Genomic DNA, 25,562 nt, shown 5'->3' with positions numbered 1-25,562 from the left:
CACCGGGTTAAGGAAGGTGTTTGGGGAATTCATAAAGGACTTGGGTAAAGGCAATTGCTTTGACAATCTGACTACATTTCCACTAGTTGACGTAATAATAATGCGACAACGGTGGAGGTTAGTGACATGAGTCTGCCCTGGTAAAACGAAAGTTTTCAGAAAATAGACCACACAAAGCTCATCTAAAAATCTTTCCCTGTGCCTTCTTACCAGTGAAATAATCTTAATAACCATGTGGTATGACTTAAAATACAAGTTAAGCTACATGAACTTCCAGGATACGTCACTTTGATCGTTTGACAACATTAGCACATTCGGAGTTCACCTCAGGGTTAAAGATAGTTTAAAGTTGTTAGTAACTTACATGATCTGTGGCCCTTTTCTTTTTGTTTTGTTTTTTTATCAACGTTTATTATTACAATTTCTCAGATTAAATCAACATCAAATAACAGCGATGATGAATAATGACTAAAAACAATGTTCACCTTCTTCACACACAATAAAAAAGAGGAAAAAAATGAATAGCCTACAAAGGCATTAACAAATAAGTCCAATCAATATAGAAACCAAATGCCTTGACTCCACATTTTTCCTTTGATAGATTAATTTTCATGACTCAGTTTTGACTCAGAGTTGGGCAGACAAAATTTATTGAACATACATAACATATTGCAACATGAACTGAACTTATAATCAGTCATGATAAGTCGTCATGTGTGGCGCTCTCATATTTTCAAAATGGTTTCAGATTTAAAAAATCTTTGTGTGTTCCAGGCCTTAGACATTCGTGTTGAGTTTCTCTACATGAATGTTACCTCCACAGGTGCATCCAATTACTAATCAAGACTCTTCATGCACTGAACAATCAGCATAATGAAGAGGCTGCTGCAGAACTGGGCACGTGATTTCAAACATTTTGCAGGCTATATACTTTTTTTTAAAATACTAATAGACGCGTATTCCATAGTATTCATAATTACTTTCTGTCTGACAAGATTCAATGGTTGAATTTATTTTCAAAATTTTTTGGGGGGGATTAATCAAACAACTTCTGAAAACGTGTGTCATACCTAGTAACAGGGTGAACCACGCCTGCTCACTAGGACAACTAACTCTATCTTCTCCTTGGGAAGAGTTGCCCTTGAATATTCCTAAATGATCACATGAGCTAAAAAAATCCATGCCAGGATTTTGTAAACTAAGAGAATATGGGCCCAGGTTCAGATGACGTGGTGTGTTGTGCAACCAAGTCAGAAATCAAGGGCCATATTCACAAAGCTGTATTCTTAAGTACTAAGACCTGCTCCCAGTAAAAAAAAAGATTCCAAGAAAATTCATTGAATCAAGACATTTTCTAATAATTTTCCCTCTAAGTTAAGACTAGATCTTTGTAAAGATAAGTTATTCACAAAATGTCCTTGCCCTTAAAAGAGCTCCTGATGTGTAGAACAGTGAGGAGGACTTTTAACAGGTTTGAAAGGTTCCCAAACTGAGGAGAAAATAGAGAAATGTTCCTTAAACACTACATGAAGAATACTTTAAACTCATTATTTGTGCAGACATTTCAATCTGTTACTTTTTTTAGTTCACATCTGTTTCTCTACATGCGGTTACTTCCACAGGTGCATGCAATCACTAATTAAGACTCTTTACCTGCTGATGTAACGATCAGCAGGTAATGAAACAGCTGTACAAGTGGGCATGTGATTTTAAACATATTGTATAATAAGTGTTCATAATTACACAATGTGTGACTAGATTCTATGATTGTGAAAAAAATATGAAAAAATACCTAGCAATGGGGTTGACCTTGCTTCCTCACAAAGATAAAAGTTTCTGTTCCTTCCTTGCTCAGAGTTGCTCTGAAAATGTTTCTAAATCCCTCCTTGTCAAAGACTCCTTGCTAGGAATGTTAAAGCTAAGTTAGGAGTTCTCTGAGAGGATTCTCTTAAGATTTGTGAATACAAGCTCAAAAGTGTTGACAAATGTTTCTGATATCCACATTCAGGAGAAAAGTTGGCTTTCTCAGTGATGGGCCAGGGCCTGTGCTACAAAGCAGGATTTGGGGTTAGCCAGCTTGCTAAGGGTTAACCCTGGGTTTTCAGTCCTGCGAAGGTCGTTCCCTTGTTATCTGGGTATATCGCCAAAGTAATTTATGCCGCACGCCTAACCTGCTCTGGAGCAGGTTGTTTGAATAAGAGATCAACCTGTGAAAATCTCCACTGACCAATAAACACGTTCAGTTAAGAGAAAAAAACTGGTGTAACTATAGTCATTTCTAAGGTGAATTAATGATGGGGGGGAAAAATATAATTAGCTGAAGTTCTCCTGCCAGTTCTTCCTGCATTTGTTGCAGCATGTGTGACATAAATCTTTGGGAGCATGTTTGTCTTAATATTTATATTATTAATACAATGTGTTCATAGTTTGTTATATGATGATCTGCTGATAGCAGATGCAGTGATGATTGTGACAGGTTATAAATCGATGAACACTACCCTTTTTATGTGAAAATCGTGGGTTACATATCAGGTTAATAACCAGCTTTGTATGACTGTTAAGCACAATCTCTTGTGTTAGGGTTAGTGACGCCAGAGAACCCAAAGTTAGCCTGTATGTTGATCTTGCTTCCTGGTACAAGCTCTAGGTGTAATAATCTTGTAAACAGTGCACCTTTTGTACCGTCTCTCCTGGCAGGATTGCATAAAATGCATTTTTTATTAAACGGTGTCAATATTCCATCAAGTCCTCCTTTTTTAAATGTTAGCGGCTTTCAATAAATGGACTTACTAATGGATTAATGCTGCCTTGCTGATTTGCTTAATGGTAATGAACACCATCAAATAAAGATTTTAAATCCTTTTAAACCATGTTATTATTAATGCATTGTAAATGATCTATAAAACATTTGTAAATTAATTATTGAGCAAAATAAAGCCATTACTTAAAAAGGATTAAATCTTTATGAACATTGTGCGGAGATAAGAGAGGCAAAGATAAAGACAAGAACATAAAAAAGAAACATTTTTATATACATTTTTAGATGGAGATGAAGTATTTAAGTAATCTATCTTTGGGTTTACAAAGTTCATGGAAGATATTAGGACTGACTATATAAAAACATCTCGAATGCAAAAGCCTTACCAGCATCATAATTCTACAAGCATTAGCATGATTGCATGCATACAAATGCAAGTTTACTAACCCTTCACACATACACAGCCTAACTTATACATCTATCTATACAGTACAAAGAGAGAGTGCGTGTGTTTTGAGATGGTGTGTGTGTGTGTGTGTTTGAGATGGGCTGAGTGAATAAAGTCTTCCATGAAGCATGAAAAGCGTTCTTTGTGTCATTATGTAGCACACTCACATTCAGCTCTCTTCCCAGGAAGCACAGCACTGCAGTTTTAGAGACTCTCCTCTTGCTCTTTTCCTTATCTCCTGTGCATTTTTAGCCGTCATCGTAACTCTCAAACGCTCTCTTAAAACATTCAGACTGGCAATCATTGATCCTGCAGGGATTATGGAGTTATCACTAATGGCAGCACAGGTAAGGGTGCAGAGAAACCTTAATCCATATGTTTTGGGCAATTACATCAGCATGTTGTATGTGTTATTTATGTTACACCCTTTACCACTTTTGTGAAGTGATGTACTGGAAGATGCTGTCAGTTTAAAGTGTACTTGGACAGTTAGTGTCACAGTTTCTTGCAATGTAAGAATACCCTCTAGCAACCTTAGCAAGTGGAAGGAAATCTAATGTTGCTTTAAGGGGTCCAACATGTAAGATGTCTAGTGAATTTAATCATAAAATTACAATACCATCAGACGTGAAGAAACACGCTATGAAGTTGTGTCGTCTTCTCTGAGAACAACGCAGCAACCAGTATGTCCTTCTAAGTTTGGATTCCAGTGCAGATTTTTTTTTTTTTTTGACCAGAGAAGGTAGGCGGTATGGCACTCTCACATGGCTGTTGTGGACGCCCCTCAGTTTGCTACCCAAATAGCAAACCAACAGGTGTTGCAGAGATGGAAGTGGGCAGTCAAGCTGGTTCAGCTATAACTATAATGAGCAGAAACATGTTCAAACTTTAATAAATATTGCCAATGTTTTTAAAAACGGATAGAGGTTAGAACACAGAAACGTTTCAAGACCAATGCAGAGCTGGCTAAACACTGAAGCTTCAGTGTCCGTACATAGCAACCTGCGTGCACATTGACTCTAGGGAGGAGGGGGCGAGGAGAGACGGCTCCCATCAATGTTTTACATTTGGACTGCAGTATCAATTTTAAACACTAGGTTTCAGAGTTACGTATTTCTCCTTTTAACGTTATGTCTCATAAATACTCTGTATAAAGCTGTTACAAGATAAGACAGAAGGTACAGTGAAATAAGTCACACAGACAGTCATAAGGTTATGGGAGTGTTTTGAAGTGTTTAAATTTACAGTTTCAGAAAGAGTGCTCACACTGATGCATACGTACACACACAGGGCACTGAGTATACAAAAAAATAGCTGCTATATAGGGCCAATACAGTGAGTATGTGCAGGGCAAATACTTCAGTGCAATGGTCCTGTTGTCACATGCAATGCTTGGTGTGCAAGTGTATACACGTTGTTGCTGTATTAGCTACTTTGAATGACTTCCTAACCTAAAGTGCTTTTTTCTACCAGTGTCAAAATAGATGGATGTCTGAGAAATGTTGGATTAAAAAAAAAGGGGAAAAACAAACTTTACAGTGGCTCACAGTGCTTCAAAGCATTCATTATTCACAGTTTCTAACTTTGTATGCTGGGTTTTAAAAAAGCTTTGGTGTTTACCGTACTTACATCCAGGGTGATGGCTATTGTAAAACTTTCTGTAAAATCAAAATAATTTAATTTCTATCTCTACCTGCCAGGAAGGATTTCCAAAAACAACAGTTTCCCCTCATGTTACAGTTTCAGCATAATTCCCTTTATTATCATTTGCTTTTTGCTGTGGTGAAACATTCTCGTCCCATTTTCTGATGTTTTCTTTTCTCTCGCTGCCTGTCTCTCCTTCAGACCTATGATGTTGGGCTTTGACATGCCTCAGGAGAGAGCTCTATGTTGCAATCAAGATCCCTTTGTGGGCTTTGCAGCCTATGGCTATGTTTTCAAAGCAATTACTGAACTGTCTTTCAAGTGCACGCACAATAAGAAAAATAAAATAAAATAAAATAAAAAAAACAGTGAAAAACTTCTATTTTAATGTTCAGTTATCTGGAACAATTGAGAATTTTTATGTTTCACAAGTAAAACAATTGTTGATGAAAAGTTATTTACACTTAACAATTAGTTTATTGATAAGAAAATCGCTAATATTAAACAAATAACATTTAATAAAAGTAACATGCACTGCTTTGGCTCGTACATCTAATTAGGAAGTTGGAAGGACAGGCTAACTAGTACATGTATTGTATGTCCTTGTTTAGTTGTATTAAGACAGACGGAACAATCATGAATGTCTGATAATATCAAATGCCACCATCTGAATATTTTTAACTACCTATGCAATGGCTAATCCGATTCTTCACATCAAATGCATTCATTGTTGTGCCAATGTGACATCTGCTGGCTGCTGATGTGAGGAAGGAAAAAAGGTTCATTCCTATTTTTGTGGACTCTCACAGCTACAGATTCTGCTTAAAATGCAAAATTTGTTTCTGCATTACAATGTTGAATCTGTCAGAGAGGGTCAAGTATATTGGTATCATAAGAGTATTGTGGTCTGTTAATTGTCCAAATTGCCCAGTAGTGTTTCAGCAGGCATACCAAGGGGAGGGCAAAAAGCAGCATTACACACAACAATAATAAGATCCTTTTACCCACTGGCTGTCATCTGACTGGGATTAAGCTTTGAAATAATAGAACGACATAGACCTGCATGCAAGTGCAACTAACAATCTGCTTTCAGGCATTGTCTCAGCTTTATCTTCATCCTTGCATGAAGAGTCGGACTGGGAACAATTGCAATGCAGAGAAAAACGGGAGTCATGGCCATGATAGCCAGAGGGTGGCTGTCTATAACAGCTTGAACTTTCACATATCAAACATTTGAAGACAACAAGGTAGATGAGGAGTGAAAGTAACAAGCAAAAAGACACCATATGTCTTATAGTATGACACATGCAGCAGTCGTGTTGTGCAGCCTGCTTGTTGTGTGGATTTGATGGGAAAGTCTCCAATGAAAACCATCTGCACATAAATACTAATTTAACTCGCCCTCTTTGCAAAAACACACTCATGTAATGGTAAAAGATGAGTCCACTTGTGTGTTGCGGGTCAAGTTTTTTTATCTTGCACATAGAGAGCAGATTCAGTGTCCTGTTTTCTGGTTTCGTGATTGAGTGGCATTCTCCTTTAAATCGCTGAACGTTATCACTAAGCGTGCTCCAGACGTGAACCCTGTCCAGATGAACGAGTTTGATGGAAAGCCTCATCTGATAGCCATCTGTTCTCAGATAGTTAATCAGGTGTGCTCAATGTGGGGTCTTTAATCACCCCACACTAACCGTCAGTAGACCCTCTGCAGTCAACCACTAAGTGTTCTGGTGAACTACTCTACTCTAAAAGTTTAACCGGAAATTCTCAAAAGAAGTTTCTTTTTCCAGCTGAAAACCTCTGTGGTTACTGAATCACATTGTGGATCTGATAAGAAAGTTTTGTATTCTTGCAGTTGCTGCAAGGTTAGCACGTGAGGCTGACATTTTGTATTTTTTGTGTCTCAGATAAATCCTTATCCATTGATTTCTGTTGTAAAGTTTTCAACGCTGTCCTCAAGTGAGACAGCTACGTCAGAGAGGGACCAGTCACTGACCTTTTTTGGTTGACTGAAGGTTCCCACTCTTTCTTTAATAAACCCACCTTTCTTGTCCCTAGGTCTGAATGCGTGATTGGTCTTAATTAAATCGTGTCTATCAAAGTGTGTTTGATGGAAAGCTAGGTCAGCTTACCATCTGCTGAAGAGTTTATCAGGCACTTCAGGGGGTCTTCTCTTTGACACACAGTGCAGATCTGATCCATCACAAGCTGCTCTTCTATTTGACTTAAAAGGGGGAATATCCTTTTATTGGGAACTTAAAGTAGATTTTCATATCATATCAGTAAGACATATGTATAGCGTTGAATCAATATTTTCTATAACAGTTGTTGGAGATGTAAATTACAATTACTTTCAGTCCAGTGGGATTAAAGGTGAAGCCATACACGTTTCAGTATATGGCTTGTACTTAAGTTAAAGGAGAGACTTTCAACGTTTTTAGCATTTGTTTTACCACTCTCTATGAAGACTGAAATGGTTATTGGTGCTCTTCAGACATATAAAAAGCCTGCAGGATATACTTTAAGAGAAATATGTCATCTTCCCGTTATGCTTTTTGCTTTTGGAGCTTAAGTTTTTTTCTTCAATCAGACTTCCGCCATGCCTATGAGCTGGCTCAGATAGGGGAGGGGGACGAGTGGAAAACTGCTTTTAACACTCCTTTTGGACATTATGAATTGGTGATGCCTTTCGGGCTTACCAATGCTTCTGCAGCTTTTCAAACCCTGGTAAATTACATTCTGAGAGACATGCTAAATCAGTTTGTGTTTAAGTACCTTGAAACACTTAAATTGTGCTTGCTACAACAAGCCAATGGGCTTGGATCAGTGACGTCTTTGTCATCTGATGTCACAAACCCATTTTCGACAAAGGGGGCAAGGGACTGAGCGTTTCATGGACTTTGATTTTTTTTCAATAGATGTACCTAAACATGCACAAGTCTCCTGGAAAACACACTAAAGAGCATAAAACCAGAAAAAGCATAATATGCAACCTTTAAGTTCAGGTGAAGAGGTCTTCCCCCGGGTTACAAAAGTTCAAGAGTATCAATACTGACTTTGTATTAACCATCTTAATGGTTTCTGTACCATTTATTGTTTTACATTGTGAACCTTTATTATTTCACGTCAAACTGAGGTAACCTCTGGAGAGTAATCCAGCATATAGACAGATGAGTCATTTATGTAACGCTTTATTCAGGAAGGATGGCATGACAAAAAAGACATGTAAACACACATCAGACATGTACGGCTAGATATAAAATTGTTATTTTGTTATGTAAATGAGTCGGGCCCACGCCGGGGATTAATCAAATCCTTTATGGTGTAATGGTTTGGTGAGAAGTGATGTGATTTTTAATCATAAATTAATAACAATGCATTTGGTGTGAACTTTGTTGCACAACAATAAAGCACTTGATCTGAATTAAATGTGAATTTAATCAAGCATTAGTTATAAAGACCTAGAATTTAAAATGTCTTCAATTTATGGTGAGGTCAATGCCTCTAATGGCCATGAACTTGTTCAACCTAAACCTCATTTACTATAAATGTATTGTGTGAGTAGAAGATTTTCTTCAGTCACATTGCTTGAGCTTTAAATTTGAATTGCAGCATTATGCACTGTGATACCCTGGATGTGTAATCTAGTATTATCCCTGTTTTTATATTTTCATTCTCTTGTTAATTAGAGGATTAGGATAATCTCCCTCTCACACAGAACACAATGTTGATTGATGCAACCAACAGAAACAGTCCTGGAAACAATGCATTTACTTAAAGTATTACATGACATGAGTCAGTGCTCTTCTCTCATTTGAAACTTTTGGAAAAAAGGTTGGTGGTTACAAGATATTTTAATGTGTCTTGGTTAAATCAGAGTGGATGAAACCATAATTCAGATGATGATATAGATGGGATTAAAAAGGTAAACAAACGAGAGGACAAAAAGTACTGTTAGGACCTTAAAGAAAATGGCCACGACAGAAAACGCATTACTAAATATCACTGGTAAAAGGAACGGTAAAATTAGGGTATATTGTTGATGTCATAATACAAATAATTACTTTTGATTTGCCAAATTAGCTGTCCAAAGGTGTTTTTTAAATGAAATGAGGCAGTCAAAGACGTAACAGTGTCGTTATTTGCATTGCTGTGACTACAGGGAGACAATATGGAGGCTTAAAAAATAACGTGATCGATCCCGTTTAAAAAAAAAAGGCCTTAAAAAGATGGAATAGTATTTGCAACACAACAAATTCTCATGAATAGTGAATTCTCAAAATTTGAAAAACCATCATGAATCAACACAATATCTACATGTCTACACCAGACATGACTCATGTTCTCGTTGTTTTCTGAGTTCACGCAGTTTTTTGTGTTGAAGGTGCATTTCCTCTCTTAGTGCATGCGACAGTAATGGGGCTAATATGTCTGTTCAGCAAAGCACAGAGCTTTCAAAATGGAGCTTGACAGAGCATGAACATGAAGCTTACAGTATGCTGAGAATGATTGTGTTTTCAGTGCCCGCGTGCAGTCTCTGCACGCATATTTATTGTGCGAGTGTTTGCTCACTAAGTTGCTTTTGTGCTTAGTCGCAGTTCTACTTGCCTTTTCACTAAACACTGAATTTCATTATATATTAATATGTTGCCTTCATGCAAAATTGTTGTGAGTAAAATTATTTATGTAACTACTCTCAAGAGCTACTCTTAGCCATTGTTACACAAGAACAAATACAGCAAAGTTTGTTCCAAGAGTTTGTGTTGTAAAAAGTTTTTTAAATTATTAGTGGGACCTGATGGCATGCCAGATTGTAGAGACAGAAGAGAAAGGTGTTGTTATAGAGGTAGGACATGCGACAAATGTACTTAGGGTTATTCTTCTGCTGAACAATGGCAGAAGATTCCTTAAGCTTGAAATTCTTGTCTTCTTCTTCTTTTTTTTTGTTTAATGTGATTACAGCAATTTAGTTTGGCTAATTCCTGTATTCCTGTCAACACATGACAGATGATGATGATATGCAGTGAAGTAAAGTTGTGGTCTCTTTGTGTTACATAAGAGTGCTGTGAGCTGTATGCCACCGTATGTATCACCTCGCCACAGTATGAATTTGACCTCTTGAACCTATATGTGCACTCGGTGACCTTTGGTGATTTTCTCATGCAAGTATTAGACAAATAAAATAGCGAGCTGTGATGATTATTTTTTTGCACTCACTGTACATTTTGCTTGTTATGTCATTCAGGCGTCATGATACATACACATTGGTGTGTTGCTGCTGCTGTGTTGCTGTCAGAATTGTTGTTGGCTTTTCTCAGCGGAGATTGGCTGTGGTGAAGTAAAGACACTGTAAAGGAGTGAGTTTGTTTCTATCACCCTTCAGAAATATAGGTAATTGATCAGTTGCTTTCGTTCCACATGCTCTTTAACTTGCATTTGTCTAATAAACACACAGCGGTCAGCGGTAAACAGGCCTGGAATGAAAAAATAACCAAGGAGAGTAAAAAAAGGAGATCACAGTATTTTCCCGACAAAATGTTTAGTTGTGAAAAGAAATGTCTTTGGATGATTGTCCTTTTTAGTGGTTTTTGTAAAAATAAAAACACGGTTTGCTTTTCTTACACTCGCATTGGATGCATTGTTGGCAGGACTTACAGCATGAAAAACTGAGAAATGATGACTCACTTAAACCATGACGAGCTAATAATACATAACAGACTTCATAGAGGGCTTGTTTGAATAATTTAAGTTTTGAGAGTGTCTACGTAGCATGTGTTCCTGTTACTGTGCAGCTGGCTCTAGTATGATGAATTTCTAAAGAACAGTAACAAAGCATTTTTTCCCTCATTGGATGGTTACTGGGAAATCATTGCGGAGAATAGAACGAGAGAAAATTAGTCACACAGACTAACACATAATGTTTTGTTGACCTGTCTGTACAATGTTGTTTCGTAATGTGCACACTTGACCTTTTTTTCAATTCAAACTGCCAATAGGAGGCTTTGTTACTGAATGTAAACAGTTTCCAGTTTTGTGGGAAAACGTCTTGTGCTGTCACAGTAACATTTGGGCATTTTGTGTGTGTGTGTGTGTGTGTGTGTGTGTGTGTGTGTTTGTGTGGAGCATGAAGGGTGTTATGAAAGCTGGATAAGGTCACTTAATGATGTCAGTGAGTGCTGTTCTTTTCTCGTCAGTCAGCCTCTGAAGCCTCCAGCAAAACTATGCATAGATTCAATCAGCCGTGAGAACAATCCTCTCTCTCTATCTCTCTCTTGTTTTCTTTATCTTTAGTGACCTCTTCCTCTTGCTCACCATAGCCTACCGGACACCTCCACCTTCTTTACTCACTTATTCTTTGTTTGTCTTTTTCTTCTCCTCTCTTGATTATGTTCCTCCCTGTTTTCTTGTCCTGGATTTAATCAGCTCAGGTCCCCAGACATATTGGGCTTTATTTTCCTTTCATCACACGGTACAGTAACTTAAGACAAATATGTATCGCTGCGTCTACTTTTTCCATTTAGTTTTCTTGGTATCTATTGTCAAAATCGTGTTTTCACATGAGTCATTTCATAGAAAATATTATTTTTATAATTTGACTTATAGAGATGAGTAAATAGCTTTCCTGGCTGGAAAATGTTTATTCAGTGCCCAGAAACGAGGTTCGATGATTTATTTATTTATTTTAAATTGTCTTTTTTATCCTATTGTTCAATGTTGGAAACACAAACAGAGCAACATAAATAGCTCACATGAAATATTAGACACACTAGCAGTTGTTCTAGAAGATGCACCAAAAAGCTAACCAAGCACATAATCTGTAAAAATGTATCCATTGAGGATCTATAACAGGCAAAGCTGGCCTATCGTTCACTTATAGCTTGTGTTTAAATATCTAATTTCCATGAAATATCAGGTCAACACATGACTTCAATTCGAGTTTCCTAAAAAAAACAAATCCTGATGCACAAAGTGTTAAATGCTATTTTGCAAATGTTAGCATGCTAGCATGCCAAAATAAAAGAACAAACATGAAAAACATTCTTCCTGCAAATCACTGCATGCTGACATTGTCACGATGGGCATCCATTTAGCTCAGTTGTAACCTAACCAAACAGCTAACATGACTGCAACCTGAGTAATACTTAACAAAGGGAGGACACGCAGAAACAAAGGACAGACAAGACACAGAAATCACTTATACCCCTTTTCTTTATTTATCTTCTTGTCTTCTCCAGTGTTCTGTCCTCCTTAACTCTCTCCATTCATCTCTTTTGGTCTTTATTTTTCTCTAACAGATGTTTCAGAAAGAAGTGAAACAGCTGGCTGCTGTTAGGCTGTTTATTCACCCTTTAATTTGTTTCACTTCAGTCCTCCCCCCTGCTTTTTAAAAAAATGTAATCTTTGTTTTTCTGTGAAAGCGGTCGCAGATGGAATCTCAAACACCCAGCCTGAAAAATATGTATTGTTAACTTTTGTTTTCAAAATGCACATTTAATCCTCATCCATTGGTTTTTTAGATAGTTTGCTGAAAGCTAAAATGTCCCCCACAGCCATGCAAGAGCAAAAGTTTACAACATGAATACACTAATAGCTTGTGAACAAGAGCCTCATTAATGATAAGTGAGTTTTTGCCCTCTTCTCTTCCTAAACTAATTATGGAAGAGTTCTAATTTTCTTATCCCGAATCTCGTTATTCCGCTAGAATTCCCCTCAATTTAAACAACCTCGAGCCGTGTGTGTGTGTGTGATCTGCGTGTGTGTGATCTGCGTGTTCCTGCTGTGTATGTGTTCACTCATTGTGTTTGCATCGTTAGTAAAGGCGGTTTCTGAAATCCTTTAACACTTTAACATAGGAAGACTATATAGCTTTATAAAGATTACATTTTTGGATACATGGATTTTCACATTTACACACAGGCACAGAAACATAGAAGAGAAATAAACAGACAGTACATGAACCTCAGCATAGAACAAGATAAGATAGACACATTGATACTGACCTAACTACACACACATGCGGATATAGAGACAAAGACTACACACATGCTCTTCCCTTCCCTTAAGCCCCCGCAGGACACTATCACAGATGGACAAAGGAACCACGCTCGTATGCCCACTTATTACACAAAAGTAATAAGCCAATACATCACCAAGACTTTCAGAGATTTGGAGGATCAAGGCTGTACATGTTTGATTCCTAGGTTTGGATGTTTCAGTCTGTCATGGCGATAGGACACACAAGTGGCGAAGTCACCGATTTTAAAACATTGACAAGGTAGCAAAAGGAAAGGTAAGAGAAAAAAAAGAAGGGTAAAATTATGATGACAAAATGTTTTAGTGAATGGAAAATACAAAGTAAAAAAGAGATGGATGATGGGAAAGATAGATCGATAAGGGAACATGTCTCTCTTTGTTTATCCTCTGTCCTTCTGCATATCAATGACTCAAAAAGTATTCAAACAATTAATAGATAAATAGATAGATGTACTTTATTGATCCCAAAATGGGAAATAGTGGAAAATTAAGGGTCACAGTTGAAATTATTTACATTTTTGTAAATATAATTTAAATACAAGATTATCTTTTCTATGCTGAAGAAAATCGGCTCTCACCTAATTTGAATTCATTCTGATTGATCCTCTGGGTTTATTAAAATATTTAATTATTATAAAAAAATATTTGATGCTATGACAGATGTTCTCTGCAATAATGCCCTCACAGGACAGCACACAAGCAGAGTTCTAACCTGTGCATGTGCAGTCACCCATGCGTACATATTCATGCTATTAATAAATGTACAAGCACACACTTACTCACACAAACACAGACTACTGTAATGTGGACTCATAGGGTCCCAACATACACGCAGATACGCAGGTGCAGGCCATATGTACAAGTATGCATGCATGTGGAGTACACAAATACATGAAGCCTTAATAATGATTGTGTTAGTTGATGTTACGCCTGTGTGTTCAACTATTCTGAGAAACAGAAGAATTAGAGTGAGAGAGAAAGAAGAAGAAAGGAGCACATACTGGATTCGAACCTGGAACGACCGCTTGGAGGATTACATTCTCCATACATGGGGTACACACCCAGTGCCCCAGGTGTCTTTTTTTTAAACAAGATTTAAACCCCCCCTCACACATTTATAGGCTGATATTATTTTGTGTAATAGTGATTTAAAAAATATTCCTTCTATTCTGTAAAAAATTAAGTATCTAATAAAAACAGTCTCTAAATAAGACTGTTTATATTTTAAAGCAGTTGAACCCGCTTCCTTTTCCCTGAATAATGCAACTCTTGTCTCTGACATTTCTAACAGTGTTAACTCATGATGACGATGATATTAAGGGAATCCCAGTTTGGGATCTGTAGTCCGTCTGTGTGAGGCTGAAAACAGCCAGTTTTCACACATGAAAGCCTTTGTAAATCCTCTTTCTCTCTCAAACACTGACACATTGTTTTTATACACCTACACATGCCCATGGTGTGTTCTGTCTCTCTCTGTCTGTATCACACACACATATAGACACCCCACTAACAGCAGGATTTCTAAACCTGTCTCACTAACATGCTCTCACAGTTTGAGCTCAACTTGCTTGCTCTCACTGGGAGGGATTTCTCTTAGTGAACACTCCCACTATCACTCGCCAAACTCCCCCCCCACACACACACACACACGTACTCTCACTCTCGTGCAGTGCTGCTCCGCTCTCCCCTGTGGATGCTCTCAGTCTCAGAGTATAGGACGGGACAGATTGGAACAACAAAACCGATCTCTTTCTGCACACACAGCTGGCAGTAGGTAAAACTCTATCTTTTACTCTCCTTTTCATTTCTTGTTTGGTGTGTAGGCATCTATTTTATTCGTTCTTTATCATTTGTTGACACTATACAAACCACTTACTCTTCTCTGTTTGTTGAAGAGTTTATTCAATGAAAGGAAGGTAGCAGAGGATCTTCAATGAAAGCACTCTGGTTTTTATTAGACATGTTTTAGAAGTAACTGGCTCTGAATTCAGAGATGAAATTACTCCATTGGAAAGTCTGAATTTCTTGAGTCTTGTTTGTGTTATGCTGTTACAGATGGACAACATTTGGAAAGGAATTTACGTTTATCATTTCAGTAAATATGTTTTTTAGACTGAAAAAGTTATTTGATTTTATTTACACTTTTTTTTAAGATTTATTTTAGGCCTTTGTGCCTTTTATTGGAAAGATAGGACAGTAGACAAAGATGGAAATCAGGGAGAGTGATGCAGGAAATCTGACCTGTGGCTACAGGTTGGATTTGAACCTGGGCCACCTGCATATACGACCACAGCCTCCATTAATGGGATGCACGCACCAACCACTGCGCAACCAGTGCAAAAATCTCTAGTTTTAGCACCAGTCTGCCAATAATTCCATCTTGGTTGTACTTAAGAAGAGAAACTCAATGATCCATGTTCCTTGTTTTTAAGTTGATGCTGTTTTTCATTGACAAAAATTGAACATCAATGTTTTACAATGACGTTCCTGAACTGGCTGTGTGTGTATGAGCCGTTACTGTTGCAGCTGGTGTCCTGTAACTCAGCCTGGGATGTTGTGAAATTTTCACCCATCCTTTATGTTAGGTCTCACCTTACTTCATGCGTGGTCTAAAGGACAAACTACCTTTTAATGTTTTAATCTGTTAAATGTTGCGTCTGCACGTTTTTTTGTTGATTTTAAATTGATTACAGTCTTCCAGGACAATCTTTAAAGTGTTGCACAACTGTAGACTACAGTTTGAAGGACTGCAAAGAATTATAGCATTCCAAAAAATTAAAGACATTAAACAAGTAATCCAAAACATATATGATGTGTTTGGAGATCGGTCAGTTTCTTACATAACTGCAACTTTAGTCTGAATGAACAGACTGCTGCATTTTACACAGCTTGGTTCTTAGTGTGTCAGTATAAGTCTGTTTGTATGTCTGCAAGCGTTCCTGATCCCATCAGATTCTGTAGTATCTATGATATTGAAGCTTGGCAAGAATTTAATCTCATTGTCTATCAGCTGGTTCGACAGTATGTGATAACCCAGTTGAGGCCTTATTAGGAAACCTAAACCCCATGCAGGACTGTTTGAGCTTTTGCTTTGAGAGAAGTATGTCAGTAACATACTGTGATGCCTTTGAAACATGGATAACAATTTACAGCTGATGTTACAATGACTGTCCTCTCGCCTTGTGGTGATGCTAAATGATCTGTGCGTACGTACAAATAAACAAATAAAAAAATGTTCCTTACGTCTCTGTGTCTGCTCAAATAAAGACAAACAGCATGCTGTATGCACACCGCAGCGACAGAGCCTCAGGAATTAGCAAATGTTTCTGTGTATTGGAGACCGGCCTCAGACTTTGCTGTCACAGAAAGGAGAAGTTGGCCTTGTTATTTTACAGTGAAATGTACAAAACAATCACAGCTCTGTTCTGACTGTGATACTCAAGTTGAATTGCCTTGCTGTGCAGCCACATGTGTCATTTATTTTATATTCATATGTCCAATGTTCTCTTCAGTTTTTTTTTTTATTATTTGTTTATTATCTACAATTATTTGCCTACTTTTCCTGAACTTAAGCAGAAAAGTGAGGTTAAAAATCTGCCTGTTCAAACTAAAATAATCCCTTGTGCAGATGTATAAAAAAACAAATGGGCTTTTAAATTTTAGACGCTGCATGATTCCTCCTCCAGGCAGCAGGTGTAATAACACCTGCCTCGTTTCTACTCTCTGCTGTTTGTGTAATTGATCTATCTGTGCTGTTTTTCTCACAAAGCAAGACACAGCTCAAGGCACAGACTTTCTTTTAATTATACAGTGGATAAATTCAAAGCCCCCCTTTTTCAGGATGGTATTGTTTGATTTTACAGTCATATGCATATACTCTATGTATACTTTAAGTTGGAACCCACGAGAGCCCCCAAATGTAATCCTGTGCCTTTTCTTTAGCTCACGAGAAATCCTGAGAGGTTGTTTTAATTAAATATACATAAGTGGTTTATCTGGAAGCTCTTAACGTCTTCTCATAAATTATGCTTCCATATATTAACTGTTGCAACATTTTTGTTTGTCTTTGGAAAAGAAATAAATACATGCAAAGACAAAGATAGTCCCAAACAATAGTTTTGAATGTTACAAGATGAGAGTAGATGGTGCTGAATGACTAAAGTTGCATACACAGAATCATTCGTTAGCATTATACCTTGTTAGATCAATAGATCATTCCGCTTGGTTTAAGTTATGATTGTTGTAAAACTTCACATTATGTCCTCAATTATTCCTTGATCACCCCTCATTCAAAGTGGCTCAGTAAATTTGCATAAGCCAATGGTGTAATTCAATTAGTGTTCTTGAGAGTATCTTGGCTTAAATAACTCCACCACTCTTTTAAGCTAACCAAGATTTAGCACTGAATGTGTTATAATGGCTTTCTCTTGTAACATCCAGTGACAACAATGTGAAAGTGCTTTTCTTTTACTTCCATGGAATAAAATCTTTCCTCTGCAACAATTTACCCTGAAGTCACATCTGCAGTTTGGGATAGAGACATTTTGGATGAGGACACAAGAAGAGCCAGAGAAGCACTTTGGGTCTTACTTGATGCTTATAGCACTCCAGAGACACTCTGGAGGAAAAAAAAACAAATCAGTGTCCCATCACAGCGGTTTGATTTCAGCTGCAACCTCATTCACTGCAAACTCACTTTCTAATCTGTATTGTTTAAATACGGATGTGTTCTATTTAATTTCTACTGAGTCTACTTATCTACATTTTTACATAATAAACACTTGGTAAGAGTATCACACTTGTGAGGTTGTGCTGTATCTTTTATACAACGTTTTACTTAGCAGCATACTTCACAGACTGTATAAAAGATGGACATAGACTCAGTGACATCACCTGTTGATTTTTGAAGAGGCATTATGAAGCTTAATGATGATAGCTGCCATATTGGAAAAATTGCCTATAATTCATAAATCTTAGCCTTGACAGAATAAAAATGTATTGTAACTCATAACTCATCAACATTTGAACCCAAAAAGATATTAGCTATTTAGTGATCACATTTTTTTTTTTTTACAAAGATGTAAACATTTTCAAATGTGCTGCTCAAATGGTAAATCTTTTGTTTTTGGTGCCAGCGTCAATCAGACAATTGTTTTTGGCACATCTATAGACTGTATAAAAAGATGGAAGAAATGACAGCTCCCCAAAGTTGAAGCCACAACAGGCTGAGCTCCCCTTACTAACTGGCTGCAGGTCAAAAAGCTTACCTCTTTACGCTTTAAGAGGTGGGATACGGCTTGAACTATGGCTTCTGGCAGAATTTATAGTGTTTGCCTGAGAAGTCTAGTTTGAAGTTAATTAATACTCTAAAAGTGGCATGACGTCATGCTTGACTGCTTTGCTGACAAAATAAAACTCCTTTAGGGCTGTGTGCACTGAACTAGCAGAGTAGAGAAGGAATGGAGAGTAATGATGTGACAGACAGTTATTCGAGAGTCATTGAACTTTCTAACCCTTACTGTTATTTTTAGCTATCAAAAACATCAGCTTTGTAATTTATTTGGCGTATCTTTCCCAAAAAACTCCAGACGTAATTGCTATCATTTTATTCGTCCACTCAGAGGTCAAGTTGTTCAGCGACCGTAGATCAGTACTTTCACATGCTGAAACACCCACAAGTTAAGGGTTCGAATTCACTTGAACTTTTCAGCTGTCTGGACTGGATGTGTTAATGGCCACTGAGCTGTCATTTGCCATTAGATCTTCACTCTGTGCTCAGCATGTCATTTAAACAGGAAGCCAATGTACTTTTGTTTCTGTTATTACTGTGTTGATGTGAGCTCGATGGAAGAATAAAAAAGTACTCACACTTTTTTACACCCTGAACAGTAAGAGGGAGGAGAATGGATGAGGGCATTTATTTGTATATTGGCTTGTCCCTTTGTTATTTCCTCTGACATAGTTGTTATTACTCTGTTATCAAAGACAGCTTTGAATACATAATTTAATCTTTTCCTGCCTGCGGGGTCCTGGTGCTATTGAAGTCCTTCTGGGACGTTGCAAACCACACTCAGTCGTGACAATAGAAGAAGGATTCATTATGTGCCTCGCTTGTTTTTTGCCTTTTTTCTATACTATTTAAAGTGTGTGTGTGTGTGTGTGTGTGTGTGTTCTACGAGGCTAAATGCAAAGCATGTGTCGGACTCTGCTAATCCTCTTGTTAATTCATCCCTCTGAGAAGCAGATTCCTCTCTGCCTGAGACCGGGCGCAGCTGGCTTTGAGGTTAACCTTCTGAACACAACACGTTATCTTTCAGCCATGCTGTCCATGTCTCCATGTCATTTTTCATTTAGGGTTGCATGCCATCAGATTTTTGTCCTTTACTGACATAAAATCCCTGAACTAAAATATCCCTGCCTGAAGCACGGAGAAGAAATCAGGGAATAATTAGAAATGATGATCCAAGTTTGATAAGTTGTATTAAATGATTAATTTGTTGAATTTGTTCCCAAAGCCTTGTTCTAAGTTTAGTCACCACTTGTGATGTTGATCAGTGGTGAAATGGGTACAAACGATAAGGCTTAAGTAATCACTTGCCAGATACCATTTCTATAAACGTCTTCATGTTACATAATAACGCTAATGTTAGCATGTGTCTCTTTTAAGCCATGTTATATTGTAATGGTTATTTAAGCTTGTAAAATAAAAATGAAGCTTTTGATCACAAATTAACCTATCTGGCATTTTCTTGCACACAGCAGTTAGGAACTTACACTGGATTTGGTGTGGTTTTTATGTTTCTGGTCATTCATACATTTTTCCTTGTTTGTCTCTTTAATGAGGAGTCTGTTTCACATTAAATCGAAATCATTACAATTGAGTGAAGCCCAGTGACTAGATTTGTATTCAACTGTGTTGAACTCCTTCCTCTGTCTCGTCCTATCACCTGTCCCTCTCACTCTCTCTCTCTCTCTCTCTCTGTTTGTCTCTGACAGCATTTCCCGGTTGTGAGTGGGGCCTTCATGGATTCGCCGTACAATGGGAACACGTCCCTGCAGACGTCTACCTCCAACCTCAACGCCGGCTACTCCCGTCCCTCAGAAGCAGAGGATGATGGGAAAGTGTCCAGTGACACCATTTGGCTGTGGATCGCTGTGCTGGCAACCATTGGAAACATAGTGGTGGTGGCTGTGGTCTGTGCCTGTGCCTTCTGAGGAGATGAAAAAAGAAGTCTTTTATCATGAGAATATTTTTTTTTCTTCAGAGACTATGTAAAATAGCCTTACTTTCAGATTGAAGACCGAGGACTTATGGAAGCCTGATCTATATTTTGGGTTTTAAATGGGAATTTGCATGAGAGTCTTTATTCAGAAACTGCAGACACTTTCAACAATAACATCTTTTTTGATTTGTCTAATAGAAAACAATCTGATAAAAAAACCAACTTGTGTATTTTTCATGTTTCAAAAAAAAAAAAATCATGGTCAGAAAGGTTTTTGGGACTTTCAGAATTGCAACCAGATCTTACCCTAATTTAGAAACTTCATACTGACCAAGCACGACAACAAACAGAGTGATACCAGTTATTTTTATACTTCTGTGCTAACAAAAACCTTCGATCAGAATCCTTACACTGACACAACATTGCACAATATGACTCTCTGAATAAAGCCACTGCAATAAGAGGGTAATAATTCTCTCCCTTCTCCCCTCCGTTTGCCCAAAGTAAATACTTTTATTTTTAACTTGTCCTATTTCAGGTGTTTTAATCATCAGCAAAGTCAACCTTAGCTTTCGGAAAGGGTTTAGCCAAATTGAAATAACAATCAGATTTACCCTTCCTCAGGTTTGCCCTTTATGGTTTGAGCTGCTTTGGGGTTATAGGAAACTTTATTTTCTGCCACCACGTGAACACCACATTAACATTTTTTTTTAATGAGCACTGTGCCCAGAGCAAACTACTAAATTTATCCATCCTGCATCCAGGTTGAAAAAGTGTTGGCATTAAAATAATAGCCTAGTGTGCTTGCCAATGGTTGGTTGGTTATGCAAGCTTAGCTGGTGTTATATAAACCCTTTCAGTCATGGTTACACATGAGCTCAGCGAAGGTCAGCATCAGAACTACAAGGATTAGACATGATCATAGTTTGTTCTCTTTGAGGGATCAGGGGACAGAAAGTGATCTGCTGCTGAAAAGGATTTACATGGTGTACAAGTGAGGTTTAGTAAGAAGAGGCCAGAAGTTTAAGAACATTGTATGACATCCTGATTGGAGTACTCAACCTCAAACTTAGAGTGTCTAGACTGTTATGTTTTTATTCCACTGTTTAAATTTGTCTTTTTAACCACTGGTTATATTTGCTTAACTAATTCTTAATGATCTGTCAAATAACAGCAAACAACTCTCACATTTACTTACCTTAATTCCCTTCACAAGGCCATGATCAATAACAACAAAAGCAGTTTCTCTTTTCTGGTCGACAGATTTTGTCAGCTCCATCTAGTTAGCAAGTTTAGCTAATGTAAACCTCTGAGAAGAGTGAAAAAAAACTTGCACTCCCTCTGACTACTCTAAAGCGGTCCAAAAAATCATTAACCCTGACCATTTTGGGACCATAACATACCAACATGCATGTTTTTTTGCATTTTAGGAAAATGTATCACCCTAAAAAAATACCTGTAGGAAACAAGCCCATGTATAACGGAGCAGGGCTCAGCTGTGACTGAGCAGGGATTTGTGGAAATTTAACGAGCAAGGAAGGGTCAGACAGGGGCATCTCTCTCTGTCAGGCTTACTTTCCCCCGATTATCAGGGTAAACACATCATTAAAAAAGGTTAGTCCCATTCGCTTCCAGCTCACTTCAGATCACTGCAGGATTGTCAGTGCGGGGATGAATTCTTGTACATGAAAGGGCAGGCATGGGAAAGGCACAACGAGGACACGGAGAGATAGAATTAGAAACGTGAGGGAAGGTCAGGTCAGAGGAGGGCAAAAAGTAAGCGGAAGAAACAGAATAAGACTGGAACGCTACTCAAACTAACACCTTGTTTTTCACCTTGCTTCAAATGTTGTCATGCAGTTTGCTTCTAATCCAGTAAGAAAAAAAAAGAAACCAGGCCATTACCTGGGGTGAGTTGTTTAATTTTCAGGAATTGTTAGATGAGTTTGAGATGTTTGTGCTATACAGTATGTAACAGGTCATCGGGTTCTATGTGTAAAAACTGAGACTAAACCAGAAGTGATGGCTACAGTACATTTCTATTACACTGCGATTATGCTGTCTCAGATAACTAGCATCCCAGTCTACTCAGACCGGATCATGCAGCCGGTGTATTCCTGTGCATGTGTGGGTTTATACATATGCATTTGTTTGCACATGAATCTCACTGTTGCCCAGCTGAGATCCAGCCTGTATGAACTGAGCCATTGTCCTGTCAGTGCTCTGCAGAGTAATGAGCTGTAATGCGCCTCCCAAGCTCACAATCCGTTACTTCCTTCCTTTGCTCGACATCCCAGAGGGAAGTTTGCCCCCGGCAGCTTTTAGAGCAGTCAGAGCGGATCATATCTCTGTGACTGACTTTATTAGAAAACAATTTTACAGACAGAATAGAGCTAACTCCCAGGCGCCAGAGATACAATGTAGGCTATATAGAGGAGAGATTGGTCTGAATTGAGAGACAATTTGTGACATTGAGATGAATAGTGAGAACATTTGTCACATGTACAGAGAGAAAAAGGAAGACAGGGAAGAGAGAGAAAAGACAAAGAGGCCAGAAATTGTTTTTAATTTCGTCACAAGTATATTCAAAGTTAAAGGGGGATCAAAGAGGTTTGAAGTGGAAGATGATAATTTATCCGAATGAATTAACTTTTAGTAAGAGGAAATGTGTGAACAGAATGGACAAAATTATCTGAATTATCTGAAAAATTATTCACAATGAACTGAAAAGCTTCAATAGGTATAAATGCAATATGTATCAATTAAATTAGATTTATTTGGAATTCGAAACACACATAATTACCCATAGACTTTTTATAAAAGCTGTGTTTTCCTTCAAAAAGAAAATCCTCTGACCTCTCATCAACAATAATGGACACTGGACATTCTCGAACTACCTCTTAGTAGTAAGAAGTAGAGCCATAACCACTTTATATCTGCTACTATCAATTCAATTCAAATTAACTTAATAAAAAGCTGTTGAAAAACGCAATAAATGCTAAATAACGCTAAATGCTGCTCTGTGAGCCGGCCAGTCGACCGCAAGAGCAGTGACCTGGATCCACAAGCTGACCCAGAACTGGAAGCCTTAAGGGGTTAACATACACTAAGGTGTATGTTAAGCCCTAAGTCCAGTTTACCTCTCCCTCACTATCTAATTAGCAGCCTGTGTCAGTGGAAGCATGGACCTAATGTATCACCAATTATTCAGTGTCTTTTTACTGGATGACCCCAAGCTCTTAAAGCTGACTCATTGGAAAAAGAAGCAAGCAAAAAAACAAAACAAAACAAAAAACGAAAACATGCACAGTCAAACGAAAATAAAGACAAAATCTCGATCATGATGTCTAACTCCAAGCTTCAAACCTCCCAGGTGAGGACCACCATGTTAAAGGTCAAACATTATGTGGATTGGCATTTGTTCTGTTTCTGATGCATTTCCTAAATTGATCAAATGTATGCTCTAAATACTAATATATAATTCAACATAGTTCAGTAGAAAAATCTAGTATTTTCCTTTTTTTTTTTTTAACCATTTTTGCCTGCTCTAAGAGAGAGCTTGTTATCAGCATTAGTGTAACATCACTCAGTGAAAGTGATGAGCCAGGGAGCAGCGAACATTAGTCACCATCGACCTTTTCTACCTCAAACCAGAGTTTGAATTCTGCAAAGGGATCATCCTGTCCTGGAGAAGTCAAATAATCTCATAACAATCACATATTTTTAAAAAAGAATGAAAAAGCAGGTTTTGGTTGTCAGAAGTTATGTTTGAGTTCATTATTTGACAGAGATGTGTGTAGGAGTATGATATGTATTACTTAAATGGTTATACAATAAAAATGTAATTCAGGCATCTCACACTTTATAAAATAATGTTCAGTGTGTGGGGGGCTCTTGCTAAGTAAAGAGATCAAATGATAGGATCCCATGCACACTCTTCCCAAGTGCTGAGTCAAATCTTCAACACTGGCCGTATAACGAACACAATGAGCAGTCTGAGGCTGCATTCAAGATAGTAAAAAAGACTCAACCCAGATTCCATTATTTGTTTAACAAACAAACAATTGGTTTAACAGTAGTTTTACGATGTGTATCATTAAAAGAAACCCCATAAATTTCTCTTTTTTATCTTGTTGCTTCCTCTGTTCTTTCTAATCTACCGCATCCCTCCATCCATATGAACCTGATCCACGTTGTAAAGCCCCTTTCCTGTGAGCACAGACACACACTGTAACAGTGTCAGTTTTTTTGTCAGATCTCTACACAGGGGTGCGTTTGTGTACATATGGCTGCAGAGGATAAGTAGAACTGTACAATGAAAATGTATTTTTTTTTTTTTTGGGACGTTTTTTGCTTTTGATGATGCAGCAAAAGTAATGAGAAAGTATGGAATGACATGCAGCAAAGGACCAAGGCTGGATTTGTACCCAGGGCCGCTGTGATGAGGTCATTAGCCTTGGAAATGGGGCGTGTGACACAAACACTAGGCCACCGACGCCCCAGGAAAGATGTACTTTTATTAAATCCCAGTCCGTCCACACTTAATCAATCACCATGCAATTTCTGCACCAGGAATCTGAATTATAAATCTACAGTAAGATGGAATTATTTCATCATTTTTATCTTTTTCTGTTTAGTATATCACTTAAACTTTTCTTGGCATGTCTGCTTTGCAGAGACCCACATAGGACAGCATGCTCGCTCTAAAGGACAGACTGGGAACAACAGCTTTAAGGGAACTATAACAACCAGACTGGGTCATGGACAACCGCAGAAAAAACTATTGGAACTGAATTTTTCTGGATTTGAAAAAAAAATAGACAATGGAAAAAATGTGTGCAATGCAGATGATGATGCAGGAAGTCATACAAAGTGGATTTACACAAAAAGGATCAATAATCTGTGGAGAATGGATACAACTTTAGGTGAGGTGACTTGAAAAAAAAGTCTTGCATTATATTGAAGGACTTCACCACACTTTCACAGCGTACCTCCAGGTATATTTGGAAATGTACATTTTGCATACCCACAAAAAAAACATTTGTCATTTTGGAGAAGACAACAAAAGAAGTTTAACTGAACAACTGTAATGTGACATATTTTGCGGCAAACGGGAATGAAGGCATTGATGTACAGATAATTTATAAGCTCAGACTCAATGCAACCTTTGTCCAAACCTGTCTCTCATTCCTTATTTAGTTGTGCTGCCATGAGATTCAGTGTTTATAAATGTTGTGACTTGCTAACGACAGGTAAATGTTTAATTAAGGTCAACTATGGTTACACCTAACAGGGAAAAAGACATTGTGTTGATGTTATTTGTTACAGATAGTTCAAGTGGTTCTCTATGCAAATGTGAAACAGAAACAGGATGAGTTTTAATATCTGCAGCACTTTGTGATTAGAAGAAGAGGAATAGACGAACTACAACTAAATGTTAAATGTTGACATGCGA

The 25,562-nt window shown here is 37.7% G+C and overlaps 1 protein-coding gene across 1 annotated transcript; it reads left to right on the top strand.

Annotated features, from left to right (window-relative positions):
- The first annotated feature begins 3,402 nt into the window (after nucleotides 1–3,402).
- On the top strand, nucleotides 3,403–24,417 carry LOC306831026 (uncharacterized protein C14orf132). The gene is made up of 2 exons (XM_079354849.1): nucleotides 3,403–3,553; nucleotides 19,881–24,417. Exons 1-2 carry the CDS (start codon nucleotides 3,527–3,529, stop codon nucleotides 20,097–20,099), a joined length of 246 nt encoding a protein of 81 aa, XP_079210975.1. The 5' UTR covers nucleotides 3,403–3,526; the 3' UTR covers nucleotides 20,100–24,417.
- The last annotated feature ends 1,145 nt before the right edge of the window (nucleotides 24,418–25,562 follow it).

The sequence above is a fragment of the Symphodus melops genome (genome assembly GCF_947650265.1).
Source record: "Symphodus melops genome assembly, chromosome: 10".
NCBI classification, from domain to species: Eukaryota; Metazoa; Chordata; class Actinopteri; order Labriformes; family Labridae; genus Symphodus; species Symphodus melops.
The sequence above is the reverse complement of the archived record's forward strand: the minus strand, read 5'-3'. Positions and strand labels throughout refer to the sequence as shown.